Source organism: Strongylocentrotus purpuratus, unplaced genomic scaffold (assembly GCF_000002235.5).
Source record: "Strongylocentrotus purpuratus isolate Spur 01 unplaced genomic scaffold, Spur_5.0 spur5_scaffold_18, whole genome shotgun sequence".
Classification (NCBI taxonomy): domain Eukaryota; kingdom Metazoa; phylum Echinodermata; class Echinoidea; order Camarodonta; family Strongylocentrotidae; genus Strongylocentrotus; species Strongylocentrotus purpuratus.
Genome location: NW_022145603.1, coordinates 26649847 through 26666199, shown reverse-complemented (window position 1 = coordinate 26666199; position 16353 = coordinate 26649847). Strand labels below are relative to the sequence as shown.

Here is a 16353-nt window from a genome sequence, read left to right as displayed (position 1 = left end):
TTTATCATAATTTGTATATCTCTGTTTCTTATGCTTTAATTTGAAAGTACAGCTCAGAGGGGGCAAATTAATAGAAGATAATAATCACCCTTAGCCCCTGTGTATTTTTTCCTGATATATATACAAATATACCAAATTACATTCTCCATTATGGTCCCCATTTTCTCAACTTCTCGCCCTTGCGACTTTTGTCTCATTTTGACATGACGGGCATTTGTCAATCATTCAGTCTCCTTTGTTTATCATAGTCAAGAGACAAATTTTATACTTTATACTGTCTTGTAGGTTAAGAAATTTTAATACCAGTTTGAAAATCTATCTTCAACAGAATGAAATAATATGGAGAATCATATATTCAAGCAGTTTCACTCGTCTCACTCACTCTATACAAAAAAAATAAAGATCTTCTTACAAATGACTTATTGCTGTGAGTTAAACGTACGACCATCTTGCGAGAACAAAAACTTGTAAGATAGCCGTAAGTCTGACGTGAGAAAAACTCGAGGCATTCTTACGAAAAACGTACAAACTCTAGGGCCATTGTATAACCGAGAATCACTGCGTTTCTTTAGAAGTTCTTAAGTTGTTCTTGCAAATTAAACGGTGTTCGTATGAACTCCGTAAGAAGGACGTAAGAAACTATGCCCATCTACAAATCTCTACAAACTCTGGAATTTGTACGAACAGGGAGATTCTTACGAAAGCATCGTTCGTACAAACCTTTGTGACCGTAGTTTAATACAAGAACCACAAAGTTTCAGTAGGCTACGGGTTAATTCCCTCTGTCTTCCAGTAAATGCATGCATTCAAGAGACAGAAAAAAGTTTAAGAGGATTGTGCTCTTCGAGCATTACACGTTGTAAGCCCATGTGCCCTCGAGGTACCAACTGCCACCTGTAGAGTCCAATCAGTCTGTTGCTTTGTACTGCGAGTAGCTCCCTAGCTGATACCTTCTGTCTTGTCCATTGATTTCTTGGATCCTCCGTAGATCAGCCGTTTGAAGAGCTCTCTCTTTTCATCCTCTGATTCTGTGTAGAGATAAAGGAAAAGAAACATTAGATAAAATTGCCTGGTAAAACTTCCTTTATATTCCTTCATAAACAAACTGTGATTGGCAAATTTGCAGTAAATGAGAAAAATCCAGAGAATTCTAATATTACAATTGTAGCGTGTACTGTGTGTGTGTGTGTATTGGGTTTTTACAGACGTGTCTGGGGACCGACCTTTAAACGTCAACATCCGAAAGACGTGACTCAGTTTCAGACCTGCGTCAGTTTGTAACTTCCACTTTTAGCTGGATTACAGTCGCACGCCACAACGCCTAGTTATTTATATAACGCCTCATCTGCTGGATACAGGGCACTTTGAGATGCCATCCTTAAGTCGGCGTTATAGTACCGATATATATAAGTTTCCAAGCAGTGACAGTGTGAGTTCAATGAATGTATATTAGACCTATTCTAGAAACGTCTCCAAACTCTGTTTGAATTGTCCCACTGTTGGCGATGATTTTAGATGAGGAGAGAGACTGTTCCAGAGTTTGGGAGCAGCACGACATACTCTCGATATAAAGTTGCAACCATTAGGGTAAAAAACAAGAATGAAGCAAGGCTCAAATTCCAACTGTAGGAACAGGTTGATTTGCATAAAGAGTTGTGTTTAAACAAAACTCTGAAAATAACGCAACTTTGCAATGCCATTCCATATAGAGTTGCGTTTGATTTCAAATGCAACTTTCAAGCGCAACTTTCCAGATCAAACGCAACTTTATGATAGGTATATGACCAAACGCATAGTTGCGTTTGATTTCAATCGCAACTCTCTGTATCCAATGCGCAGTTGCGTTTGATTGCAATTTGCGTATGATATTTGCGTTTGATCTGAGTTGCAATCAATCGCAACTTGACTTGTATGCAAGAGGTCCCAGAACTAATTAGGGGAAGGAGACAAAAATACTACAATGCAAAACAAAAACTTACTTATTCCTAACTTGTCTAATCTTTCCTGAAGCTCCTCGTTTGCGGATGCGACATGGATGAGATTGGCCGAGCGTATCCTGGGTAGCTGAACATTCCAGTAGATATAGATCTTGTTGTTAAACGTGGCGTAGACAAGGCATGGCGTGTTCTTTCCGTTGGTGCTGTAAAGACCTAATTGGCATGGATAAAAAGCATATGTTGAAATAATGCTTGAATGACTCATAGATTGAATTATTGATCGATAGATAGGTTTGTTGAATGTTCATGGACTGAAGATGTACATCTATTTGTTGAAGATAGCATACACAAGGCATAGGATGTTTTTACCATTGGTGCTGTAAAGATCTTAAAAAGTAGTTGAAAAATTGATAAAATGATTGAATGAAGTACATTTCTTAAGAGTAGATATAGATCATGGGTGGTATTCTGGAGCAAGTTTGACGAAACCGTCATAGGTCAAAATTCTTGAACATCATAGAAACAAGTGTTATAGAATTAACACAGGTTTCAATTAGAATTGACATCTGCAGGAACTTTGACTAAGGACAGTTTTGGTAAACTGGCCCCTAATTTAATTTGAATCGGTTTATTGGTTTCTACATCTCCTTAAAAATACATTTTCAAAAAAATATTTTCATGAACATATGAGCATAGATCTGATATGATTTATCAAATAAATACATTATACATATGAAATGTAAAATTAAACGTACTGAATGCATAATAAACATAGAGTAGACGCAGGAGGGCTATAGCATAACCAAGTATGCACCTGCAGCCCTTAGGAACACCTAACCTACAAGTGAAACCCAATTGCAACCCTAACCATAACGCTATCCTTTTGGCGAAAGAAAGCCAGGGGTGATAGTGAGCACTAAAAAAAAAATAGGTTTTTTGTTTTCCCCTCAACCACGCCCCCCTTGAGTAAAAAAAAAAAAGGCGATTCGCGGGGAAAAAACGGCATCTAACAACATTCCCCCCTTTCGAGTAAGAAAATTGGGAGAAAAAAATTGGGCAAAATAGGGAAGAATAGAGAAAATAAGGGGGGAATCAGGAAAATCAGGATAAAAAAGGAAAGAAAAAAAAATCTGGTAAAAAAAAAAAAAAAAAAAAAAAAAAAAAAAAAAGTTTTTTTTTTTTTTTTTTTTTTTTAAATCGGGAAGAAAAAAAAAATCGGGAAAAAATCGGGAAAAATAAAAAAAATCGGGAAACCGATTTAAATCGGGTTTTTATCAGGCCTGGAAAGCAGAGAACACTTGTGCCAGAGCAAATATCGGATAACCAAATATGTATCTTACCTGCGGTGAAAGCACAGACATTCTCTTTGAGATGGAATCGGATAGACTGCTGTGTATGGTCAATGATGTATGTCTGACCGTCCCATGCACAGGCTACCACCTCATCCCAACCGTCACACTGTGAAACAACCAATCAGATCATTAGAAATTTGAAATTAGCCAATCAGTACACTACATTAGTTATAACAAGATAGATGGCAGTGCGTGGTCTATAATGCGTCTGGCCATCCCACGCACAATTAAGCTTCTACCTCATCCAACCCATCACACTGTGAAACAACCAATCAGATCATTGAAAATTTGAAAATATCCAATCAGATCACTGGAAATACAATTCTTGCCCCAGTGCCATGTCACTTGGGTAGACAGCAACTCAACCAAAAAATTACTTTTTTTTTTACGAGGGCTCTTTTCAGATTTTCCCTTAAAAAAATAGCCCCCCTTAATTATTTTGCGGTGGCTATTTTGGAGCTCAGGGGGGCTTTTTTTTTTTAAAGGTATTTTTTTTAAATGCGGTATTACCTAATTAAATTCCAAGCAAAGGCAAATATAGATACAATTGTAGCGTACATATGTCATGTAGAGTATTGCAGACATTCAGATACCCATGATTTATTCACTTTGTGTTAAACGTGTGGCTTTATGATTTACATATACATGTAACTAAAACTTGTCAAAAGGAGTGTTTTGTTTAACTGTTCGTTTTTCATATCCTAAGAAAATATTATCACTGACACGCGGGCTAGGAATTAATTTTTTTATGGGGGCTACTTTTCCCCATTGCCTAAAAAAAACCAAGGGGCTACTTCCTTAAAGCCATATTGTAAGCTGTAACAATAAGTTGTGTTTTTCCTTAGCCATCATACTACTAGCAACCAAATTGGTAGGTAATATGTTATTTAGTCTTTTTTTCTGTCCCAAATTTAATTGTTATCATGGACAATGCAATCCCATTAAAGGGGAAGTCCACCCTGAAATTAAGTTAGTTTTAATAGGAGTAGAAAAATGAGAGAAACAAGTCAGTGAAAGTTTGAGCAAATTCCGATTAAAAATAAGGAAGTTAGGGTTTTTGAAGTTGTGATCAAACACAAATTGGCAACTCTATGACGTATCATGCGAGCTCAACTTCCATTTGCTCAGTACTAAAAAAATCTAAAATTTTCATTTTCCCTCAAGAAAAATTTCAACCATACATGCACCCTAAATATAATAATTGCAAATATGTTTCTATATACTCCCCCTGCAAGGAACAAATATATATTCCGTCATCAATAACGAAGAAAACATGATTTTATGGAATATTATGCACAAAGCAAATGAAGGAGAGCTCGTATAATAAGTCACAGAGTTGCCAATTTGTATTTGATTGATCACAACTTCAATAATTCATAACTTTCTTATTTTCATTCAGAATTTGCTCAAACTTTCACTCACCTGATTTTCTTATTATTCTGCCTCTATCGAAACAAACTTATTTTGGGGGTGGACTTTCCCTTTAAAAAAAAATGTAGACCAACTCCCTTTAAAATTGTGTTATTTAGACCATTTATAACCATTAAATGTGAGTAAATATTTTCACTGTTGTCCCACATACCGATGTAGGGTCTATTTGTTATGCCGAAACATGCAAAATCATGGCCTTATTTTTTTTTTATAGACTCTAATTCTAAAGGCCAAGCCAAAGCTAGTTTCATTTCGTAGACAGAAATTGATGTCATCATCACTCATGACAATTGGCCTGGCATCGATCGTATATAAATAATTTAATTTAATTAAACAGTTGTAAGAAAGATTCTGAGTAGTAGGAACATCCTTTATATATTTATTTACGGTTTTTTTATAACAAAATTCAATTTCTGTGTACAAAACTTGCTTTATACCGATTTTACAGGAAAAAATCCGGCATTGATTTTGCACGTTTCGTTATTACAAATATATCAGTATGTGGGACAACAGTAAAAATATACTCGCATTTAATGGTTTCAACTTATAAATAACACAATTTTAGACGGAATAACATTTTTTTTAATGGGATTGCATTGTCCATGATAAAAATTAGGGCCAGAAAAAACACTAAATAAACATATTACGTACCAATTTGGTCGCTAGCAGTTGAGCTCTCGTCACTCGCAAATACTTATTTGCTTCATACAAGGAGCGTACGGGCGCGCGCTGGAGCTGAGCTAGTACGTTTCTGTGTATTGTGAACGTGTGCGAACTGCGTATGCATTCATGCTGTGCACGAAACTACATCGGGGCCGGTGGCCTATCCGGCCGCCGGGAGCTTAGGCGCAGGCAGGCGGATACCGCTGTAGATCTAGCTACAGTAGGTACGACCGCCGATCCGCTGCAACTCACAAAACTTTTAAAATGTTGATGGAAGTTTCTAGTTTTGGAGTTGGTAGTTGGAACGGAGATTTCACTCAGACACATCAATAAATTGGTTTATTAATTCATAGGGAATATTAATTTATGGCGGGGGCGATTTTTCAAGATATATTGATTTTTTTTCGCCCTCGTCTTGATTTTTACCGTGGCGATTTCAGAGGTTTAGGGGGCGAATCGCCCGTCGCCACCGTGTATTTTTTTCGTTGCAGCAACTCACATTAGCCATTCTCCACCCAGGTGAGACAAATGGGTGCCCAGTAGGAAGAGATTCCATAAACACAAAAGAACTTTATACTGGAGGCTCTGCTGAAGCCAAGGTAATAATATGATACTTTGTGTAATGGAAAGTAAAGTGTACTTCTGCAGCAGAGAGTAAATTTTACTCTTCCAACTTCTTGTTGACAGATGGTCAAAAGAGAGTCGCAAAGAGAGGTAAGAAAGTTTTAAGACTTGATAAATATTCTGAATGCTTACCATAATGTCCAGCTTGGTCAATGCAAACAACTGATGGTCAACAAGTCTTGACCACAGACTCTTATCCTTTTCAATTAACATCAGAGTTCCTGGTACGAAAAAGAAAAATGAAAAAAGAAATATAATAAAGCTGTACTTATATGGGCACTCATTAACATAAGTCATGGTAAAAACGGATATTGTAGCATAAGCTACCCTCTATTTTCTATGACCACATGCAACAAGGAAATGCAATACAATGGTATCAGAATGAAGGCATTTCTTGAATGCTGTTTAAGCACTGTAATTGGTATCCTAGCCTAGCTGGGGAAAAATATTGGAGGATCTTGAGCACCTTGCCTGGTGGATAAGAGTGCTGTTTATCATTCTTTTATGATTACTTTTTTGAAAAGCCAGAGCAGAGCACATCGCGTGACACCCTTTCACCTCTATGAAGAGCGCCATCTACATCTCACCAACAACAACAACAGATGTGTTTCATCATCACAAGAATTGAACCTCTTTAATTCACAGTCCGCAGCTTCATTCTACAAGACAATGGCTAAAAGAAACTGTTACTTTCGATTTTGCTAATAATGTCTTACCATCTAGAGTACACATTGCTATTCTGTCTGGTTCTGGCTCGATATCTTCCCCTCCTTCTTTCTCTCCTGAAAAAGACAACAACACAAAACAGAAACAATAATAAATAAATAATCAAAGTCACTGACAGGGCTCTAAACTCACCCGTTTGTAGGGGGTCCGAATTTAAAGGGAGATGGTCGTCAGTTTTCATGTGCAGAAGGCCATAATTTGCTGACACCAGATTTGGTGGAAATCCTATTAATGGGTGTACAAGTCTCGCACACAGCAAACTCATGGTCCCATAAAGAAGTACCCCCTAGTCTCTCACAGAGTCTTCTGGTAGGGGAAATATAAGATGAATTTACCATATGGGGGATGGGTGGAAAATGCAGAGCATTACATAAGGCATGTTGGTCATGAAACTGAAGGCTAATTCTGGTGATTGACAACACCTGTTATTGGGTAAACACCTGAATGGTGTCACATCCCCCATGAGAGCCCACTACTATGCGTCTTTAACTTTTAGGGTCTATATGTACATGTATGAGCGAAGCCCCCCTGTTAAGTTTTGAAATTGTAGTAGTCAAGTCTAGACTAAGATTTGTCACGGGAGCCTGATAAGTGTCCGTCAATAAATTAACATGCCCAAACAAGAAGAAGGCATATATATGATAAATAAATGAATAAATGACTAAATTAATGTATGATAAATAAATAAATGAATTTATGATAACCAAATAAATAAATTTAGGATAACTAAATAAATGAATTTATGATAACAGAATTTATGATATGTTAATAAATGAATTATGATAAAGAAATAAATGACTGAATAAACAAACAAACATTTTTGATACATCATTAAGAAAAATTAGATAATATAAAAATAAAACAAAATACACAAAATCTGTTGACAATAAACAAAAACAATACAAAAGATGAATATTGAAAAGTATCTCAACAAACAAATGTAACCTTTTGATAAACCAGCAACGATTTCTGTGGACACATCTGCATGTCTGGCCCTGAGAAAAGTGATGAGATGCATACTGACATAGGGATCCTTGCTTATAGCACTGCAACTAAGGGAAGATAAATATGGATAGGATAGAATAATGATAATCGTATAATAGTAACATCTTGTTGTGGTCCAGTCTCCGGACTGTGAACCACAAGGTATGGGATTTAAATCCCTGCCACAACAATAAAGTTCTTTGGCAAGACGTTACTCTACATTTGCCACACTCGACCCAGGTGAGGTAAATGGGTACCTGGTAGGATTATTCCTTGAAATGCACTGCGCTGATAACGGCTGCTAGAGCTAAAGCTAGGGTAATAATTTTCTAAGCTCTTTGGAAGCCTATAGGGACAATATATCATGATGTGTTATGCACCATACAAGAACGGAATATTATTATTACTATGCTCATGGTATTAATGATATTTTGTATTAGGACAGCAAATTATGCACTCAGTGCTTTGGCCTCGGTTTGAAAACTACAGGAGACACCATCACTTTCAAGATTCTATTAATGATTTGCACCAAGATCGAAAGTGGATGGCTTTGAAGTATTTTATTTGTTTGTGATTTGAAATAGCATAATCATTAAATTACAAAAACTCCATGAAGAACTTCTGAAGCCCAATCCAGCCTAGAACAGTCTAGAAATAGCAAAGAAACATTATTTGTGATTTTAACGGAAGTTCACATTTTGAGTAAATTTGCATTTCAAAAATTACAGCATCATCTTGTGATTTTAAAACCAAACGAGTACATATTTACACAGCCTGTTTTATCATCCCTAACTAAATTTAAATTATAGAAGTAAACAAATATTATCTCCATGGATACCTTTGATCTTCTACATTGTCATCTTCGGCACCTTGTTTCATCTATGTGATTTTCACCAAAGTTGACATTTTTAGTAAATTTGCATTTTAAAATTACAGCATCATTTTGTGATTTTAATAGAAACAGGTACATTTTTTATAAACAGATATTATTTCCATGGCTACCTTTGATCTTCTGGGTTGTCATCTTCAGCCCCTTGCTGCATGACCCAACTGCATTTGAGCTCAGCGTAGTTACAGCCTGGTTGTGAGACTACAAGCATGGGGGAGCCATCTGTGTCCTTACTCAATGAAAGAGAACCCACCTAAACAAAACAAAATGAAAAATAAATCAACAAAAATAATCTCAAATAGCGTAGGCCACGATAGATCAGTTAATGAATCAATGCAATGTTCATCACTCATTACAATATAAATCCAACTTTATATTTCATTTGTAATCATATCAATCTACCGGTATTTGCCTGCCTCTACTACAGAAGCAAATTGTGACAAAGTTATTCTTTCTCCTTTATAAAACTTCAACACCAAACCAAATTGACAGCAAATGTATGTTGTCAATCTTTTTCAATCGAACAACAAACGTTGTTCCACATTGCAATTAGCACTAAAACAATTTTAGCATAGCAAAAGATCTGTTACATTTCTTGAACGCCAACACCACTCTCTGGTTCCTCTATATTAACATCTAACAAAGGCCACTAATAATTCTATACCAACTAAAGAAGCACACATTTGTAATGAAGCAGCACACATTTGTAACGAAACAATGCCATACCTGACCATCAACATTCCATCTTTGAAGAAGCACAAACCCCTTTTCTCCTGAACCTTCAGCCTCCTGCAACAAAAATGAAATAGAATATATGTAAATTCAGTTCTGGCTCCATCAATAATAATAATCCATTCTTGTATAGCGCATTATGATATAACATCCTATGCACTTCCAAAGAGCTTTGGATATGATTACCCTATTAGCTCCGGCAGATGTTATCAGTACAGTGCATTTCAAGGAGTGATCCTACCAGGTGCCCATTTACCTCACCTGGGTGGAGTGTGGCAAATGTAGATGAACGTCTTGCAGAAGGACGTTAGTGTTGTGGCAGGGATTCAAACCCCATACCTTGTGGTTCACAGTCCAGAGACTTATCCACTGGACCACAACACCTCTCCATTGTATCATAAATAATTCAATTTTTCGCCATGGTATGATCAAATGATGGAACTGACTAACGGTTATTACAGTGCACTAATGTGGGGTACACATACAGTGTACATTCAAATCACTACTGGTACTACACTTGTAAAACAACACCAAACTCTATGTTAGTATGATCGCATTTACCTAAAAGAGTTTGTCAAATGTTTATCCTTAATAAATCTGTTCATTCGTATAATACTCGTTCCTGTATCAAATATCATTATCCAAAGGTCTCTACCCAGTTAATGCTTTACTCTTTTAGACATATTGGTCCCCGTATTTGAAATGATTTAACTGATAAACTTACATTATGCACAACTATATCATCCTTTACAGTTCTATTGAACAGATAGTTGGTCTCTTCTTATTTCCCTTAACTCTTTCTTTTACCTTTTTCTACCTTGCAATGTACCATGCATGTGTGTGTGTGTGTGTGTGTTCATCTGTGTGTATCTATAATGTGTAGTATCTTATTTATATATTGTTATTGTTTTGGTAACGTGTACGACCATATAATCTTGTTATTTATTATTTATGTCAGGTGACTATTACTTACAAGTTTTTCAAACTTCCTTTTTAGTCTCCAATTTCTTAATTCCAGAATTGTAAGATTATGATTGTTTCATGTTACTTTTGTATATATATATTTTTTTACGGTTTTATAATTGAAATAAATGAATTGAAATATTAAAATTTTATTTAATGGACACCGCTCCATGACATGATATCACCCTGCTACAGATATGGGATTTCCAAGATGAAAATGACGTATTTGAATGCTATTTTTTTTTCCTTCCACCAAATGCTTCTCAAGACCAAAGCTTGATTCTTCTAAATTGCAAACAATATACCTTTTATGGTATGAGGTTTTGTGTTGTACATCAAACTTACGACTGATACTGGTGATGATTATGTACTCTGTAGGAATGAATGATTTTACAAACATACATGTATTTATCCTTGACAAAGTATGCCATAACCCTTACTGTACTGGGGGGGGGGGCCTGGGAGGCCCCCCCCTCGACATTTTTGGAGTTTGCGCCGCAACCGCTTGGAATTTTGAATTGTCGTTTCATGACTTTTTTCCCTCAAGTCTCACGCACATTTTGATACCATTTTCGTCGAAATCGGATATACCTGTAAGGCGTTACATAACAATTAGTATGCGCATGTCATCAAAAAAAAAAAAAAAAAAAAAAATTGCATCAAAATTTGCATAAATTATCATTATTAATTACATTAAATTAACTTTTTTGAGTTAAAAAAGAAGTTTCATATGAATAATGAGTTTCAACATTCAAAAAGTGGAGTTTGAAACGTTTTCTGTAAAATGCATAAAATTAGCATTTTTGCATAATTAATTAGGCTAACGACAAAAATTTGCATATTCGGAAAAAACTAATTATACCATCTTGTTCCTTACGTAAATATCTACAAACGTGCAAATTTTCGTGTTCATCGGACAATCGACGGCCGAGATCATAGGGGGGGGCCTCCCAGGCCCCCCCCAGTCAGTGGGTGCTCAAAATAGCCCAGTACAGTAAGGGTTAAAGGGAGTGGGTCGTGTGCAGAAGACCATAATTTGCTGACACCAAACTTTGTGGAAATACAATTAATGTGTTTACAAGTCTGTACACAGCGAACCCGTATGTCCATCAAGAAATCCCCTTTCGTCTCTCGGAGAGTCTTCGGGTGAGGGAAAAGTGAGATAATGACTTTACCTTGTGGAGGAATGGATGAGGAAATACAAAGCATTACATAAGGCATTTCGGTCATAAAACTGAAGGCTGATCCTGGTGATTGACAATGCCTGCTATAGGGTAAACACCTGAACAGTGTCGAATTCCCCATGTGGCCGACTACTATGCATCTTTAAAAAATCCAAAGCTCTTACTTCTGGAAGCATTGTCTTGTCTTGCCATCTGTACGCTTGGACTACTCTATCAGTGTATCCGATTACTAGCTCTAGCTGCCCATCGTTATCTGTGTGGAAAGGATGATGGTAGGCATTCAGTTTGTCAAAAATATAAAGCAACATATTTACCCCATGATTTTGATTAACTGTTTACACAAAAATCATTGCAAGAAAATAATGGGTATCAGTTTTAATACAGCAATGGGCCATACCTAATCTTTATCTCCCCACTCCCCCTCAATCCAAAAAAGAAAGAAAGAAGAGATTTGGAAAAAATGTAATGAACTTTACTTTTAGACATTAGATAACAATTTTGAAGGTTTTATCTTCAATAATTTGCCCTGTAACTTTAGATGCAATGTATACATTATGAAGAATAAAACCAAATTTGGCATGATTTACAAGAAATATATAAGAAATACACATTATATGTATCTTGTATCTTTACACAAACACAAATGATAATTATCACACGCTAACTAGTTACATTTATAACTTACAAAAAATTCTTCATTATGCTTCACGAAAACATGAAATATTACACACAGTTTGCATGGACTAACTACTATATTACATAGAGAAGACATTCTCCCATCTACCTTCTTCTGGTGATAAACCCTTTCCTTACCAGAATCAGGTGGTTGTATATATAAAACGTATGGGGAATATGCAAACTCAGTAGTATAGGGGTTAACTTACCGATGTCTGCCACCAGCACAACTTTAGAATTGGCAGGTAGGTGCTGGGTGTGGAATGGAGTTAGGGCCAAAGGTTTTCTTGTTTCTTGGGGAGTTTCTTCAGCGCCTTGGCCGTCAGAGGTATTGGGAGCACTTTCTGCCTATCAAGCAAAATTATAAATAATAGCATTACTTAATATCACCTCCATTAAGGTTATATAAAACCATGCATTTTTAGAGGTACTCATATTGTCACTTACTTTATGATGCAGAAAATGGCATCTTCTAAAGGAAGGTGTCTGAACCACTCAGACATCAAAACAGTCACAGGAAAAATACATTTTTGGTGTGCCATCGGACCTATTCCAAATTTCTTCAACTTTTACTGAGTTCCTTTGTTTATTACTTTATTCAACTATAGTTGAATTTATCTTTGAAGCCACATAGTAGTCAGTGTCCATATGTATTGCATCACCAGATTTAGTTGAATTATTAATTAATAGGGCCAAAGGTTTTTATGTGTCTGTGTGTGCAAGGTCTGAAGCAGCAAACCCATGGTCCCACCCAAAAATACTTGCCTTCATATCTTGAGGGCGAGGGAAATTATGAAATTATGATGAGAATTCCATACGCCGTAGGCTAGGGCACAATGCATTACACAAGACCTGTCAGTCACAAAAGTGAAGTCCACTCTTGGTGTTTGACAACACCTGTTATTGTGTAAACACCCAAATGGTGTCGAATTCCCCATGAAAACCCACTACTATAATCCTTTAATATCATAATTCTAGTTTCCAATTTCTCATGGCGCTTTACACATATTACCCTGGTTATAGCCGAGCTGCCAAAGCGCTTAAGCATATATCAGGTACCCATTTACACCTAGGTGGAGTGTGGCAAATGTAGATTAACGTCTTGCCAAAGGACGTTAGTGCTGCAGCAAGGACTTGAACCCAGAACCTTGTGATCTACAGTTGGGTGACTTATCCACTAGACCACAACACCTCTACTTGTCAAAGTTTTTAAGTGTCAAAAACTGTCAAACTATTAACCTATTCAAAACTAGTCTTTAGACACATTTATTCAAAATTGCTTTTGATGATTAATGAACTCTGTTCACTTTGATGTGCATTCCATATGTATTGTAATTTGTAGGTTTATTTGCACTGTTTTGTTTTGTTTAATATGTAATTGTTTATCAGTCTATTTTGTTTGTTATAGTGCTTAGAGACTACGGTGTTAAGCGCTTTATAAGTAAAGTTTTTATTATTATTATTATAAGCATATCAGGTACCCATTTGCACCTGGGTGGAGTGTGGCAAATGAAGATTAACGTCTTGTCAAAGGACATTAGTGCTGCAGCAAGGACTTGAACCCAGGACCTTGTGATCTGCAGTTGGGTGACCTATCCACTAGACCACAACACCTCTACATGAATAATAATGAATTACCTGTTTCCCTTCTTGGGGTTGCCTGTCTGCAAAGCTCTGCTTGTCAATTGCATAGAGGTAACACAGCCCATCCGCACATAGGACAACTGCCACATTCTAATTACCAGAAAAGGAAAGAATGAAGTTACTTTCTTCTCCATAATAAAAACAGTCATGTATACTTTTGTTCTGATTGGCTGGTCAGGTTAGAATTCATAACAAAGGAAGAAGGAAATGTTTAAAAAATGACCAAAAATCAGGCGTGCAGAAAGAATAAAGTAATAAGTATCAATTTTTTAAATCCCATGTCAAGATTCTAGGCCTCTGATTAAGTGATTGTTCAAATTACATTTAAGAGACTCACAATTTTTTCTTCAAAAAAAGAAACAATACAAACTTCATTTGTCTATCTTGCAAGATTTTCTTACCTTATTTGTATTACACACATCTGCGATTTCTGTACACACAATCTGGAATGAATAGAAAAGAAAATTAGTAAATTTTAAAAAAAGGTGAAATATTTTCTAGAAATGCCTTAAAATTGAATTTAGAAGTATGTTTATACTACTTGACACTGTTCTGTGAACTTCTGTCTTTGCTAATTATTTCATTAAGAAACATTGAAAACTTTCTATTCAAATTGGCTTCAGTGATACTGATATTACAGCTATAAAGCATCTTTTCATAAGATACAAAGCACATATTAAAACCAGAATACTTACAACCAAAGTAATACAGAGAGCATTATCTTACAAAGCTTAGATCAATCCCAAACAAACAGGAAAATCAAAACAAATTAGAAAAGATGTGTTTTCAAACACCTCTTGAAAGCTGTGAGAGTAGCGCTATTCTTTAGTACAAGGGGTACTAGTAGTATTAGTTCCAAGTTTTGGGGGCAATAACTGAGAAAGCCCTATCACCTATCTGTTTACTACCGGTAGTTCAAGGGACGGAAAGTGTATCATACATAGATGTGTGTGGATCATCTAACCATAATGGGGCCTGATTATCAATACGTTGGTAAGTGAGATTATGTATCTATTCTTACCATCATTAACATTTAGCCAGTGAAGATCACCTCATGAGAGGGGAGACATTCACAAAGTTCGGTTTACAATATAAATGATCTGTGCCGCTTACCATTCCAAGGTTAGATGCTGTTGCAAAGGGTACAGTGTTATCTCCTTTGTATATCCATAGCTCCCCATCCACACTACCAACCATCAGTTCATGAAGCTAAAAAAAACAAAATATATAATATAAATACATTAATTGATGAATTCTTATGGGCATGTAATATTTCCCTCTTTTCATGATTCTTCATTTCTCATTTTCACTTTCTTTCTTGATCAATGGTGTTCAGATAGAAGTGATCACTATCATAGCATCTCTGCATGCAGTACTGAAGCTGCGACATCATACAAATCCATTTTTGGAATTTCTCAATTGTTTTCTTCATTTTCCGAAGGAGCATAAAAAATGTCCAGATGTCGAAAACCAATTGAATGTGGCATGTAATATTTCCCTCTTCTCAGCTTCTTCTTCAATTTTCATTTTCACTTTCTTTCTTGATCAATACTCAGGTGTTCAGATAGAAATGATCACTATCATTATCATATTATCTCTGCATTTAATATCAGGAGCAACACAATCAGTACCATCACCATCATTATCATAATAATTTCATAATCATCATTATCAGTATCCTCCTCCTCCTCGTAATCAATCCATCCTCATCATGCTCATTCTTGATTTTCCTCATCCTCACTCTGCTCATGATAATCATATTATTATTAGTCATCATCGATCATGATCAATACCAACAAGAATTATCTTCATGTATTAGTAATAGTACCTCAATTCAACATCATCATCATCATCATTCTTGATCCTCTTCCTCCTCCTCCTTTCATAATCCTGGCTTATCATCTCCATCCTCAATATTTACATTAATTTAAGTTATTAACACTTCCTTAAAAGTCACAAAACTCAGCTCAGCCACACCCACAAGGCTCAAAGCTTATATACAAATGTCACTGTGACACTGCACACTTCACTCCAAATCTACATGTCTGAGTTCACTATCACTACCATGTACACAGCACAGCCTCGCAGTACGTTTATTGTGGTAACTCCAGGGAGCTCCGACGCCGACGCCTTTGGCGGCGCGCATGCGGCGGAGGTCCCTGGAGTTACGTTTACGGTTGCAAAAAGTCAAAGAAGTTAAGAAACAAAATTGAATTTCAAATTCAAATTTACCGAATCATTGTCCACATCACCAAGAACCAGTGCATTGGCAAAGATGTTGCCAGAGAAATCCAGCTCTATCTTTTCAACAAAAACCACAGACCTCATCTTTTACTTTGATTCTAAAACTAAAGACAGTCTAACTTTTTTTAGTCTACCCGATCCGAGTCAAATTGAATTCACAGTGCGTTGGACTGCCGCATATTTATTTTGTTAAAATATATAGGTCTAAATGCACTGCCATTGAAATTTCTCTTATCCAATTTAATTTTTGTTTAGCATAGGATTAATTAGAATTATTTCTTATATATTTAGCCTGCAAGAATTCG

The 16353-nt window shown here is 36.1% G+C and overlaps 1 protein-coding gene across 1 annotated transcript; it reads right to left on the bottom strand.

The window, feature by feature from the left end:
• Positions 1–901: 901 nt before the first annotated feature.
• On the bottom strand, positions 902–16196 carry LOC586054 (KICSTOR complex protein ITFG2-like). The gene is made up of 14 exons (XM_030988889.1): positions 16037–16196; positions 14918–15013; positions 14206–14247; positions 13799–13894; positions 12370–12508; positions 11650–11738; positions 9333–9395; positions 8720–8859; positions 7679–7785; positions 6724–6789; positions 6140–6228; positions 3278–3395; positions 1980–2150; positions 902–1028 (listed from the first exon to the last, which is right to left on the bottom strand). Exons 1-14 carry the CDS (start codon positions 16130–16132, stop codon positions 940–942), a joined length of 1401 nt encoding a protein of 466 aa, XP_030844749.1. The 5' UTR covers positions 16133–16196; the 3' UTR covers positions 902–939.
• Between the last annotated feature and the right edge of the window lie 157 nt (positions 16197–16353).

Excerpts from the sequence above, each read along its gene's own strand:
- LOC586054 (XM_030988889.1), bottom strand. The coding sequence starts at position 16,132 with ATGAGGTCTGTGGTTTTTGTTGAAAAGATAGAGCTGGATTTCTCTGGC. Across the intron at positions 12,509-13,798 it reads AACCCCAAGAAGGGAAACAG|GCAGAAAGTGCTCCCAATAC; the intron begins GTAATTCATTAT and ends TTTGCTTGATAG. Across the intron at positions 9,396-11,649 it reads ACAAGACAATGCTTCCAGAA|GAGGCTGAAGGTTCAGGAGA; the intron begins GTAAGAGCTTTG and ends TTTTTGTTGCAG.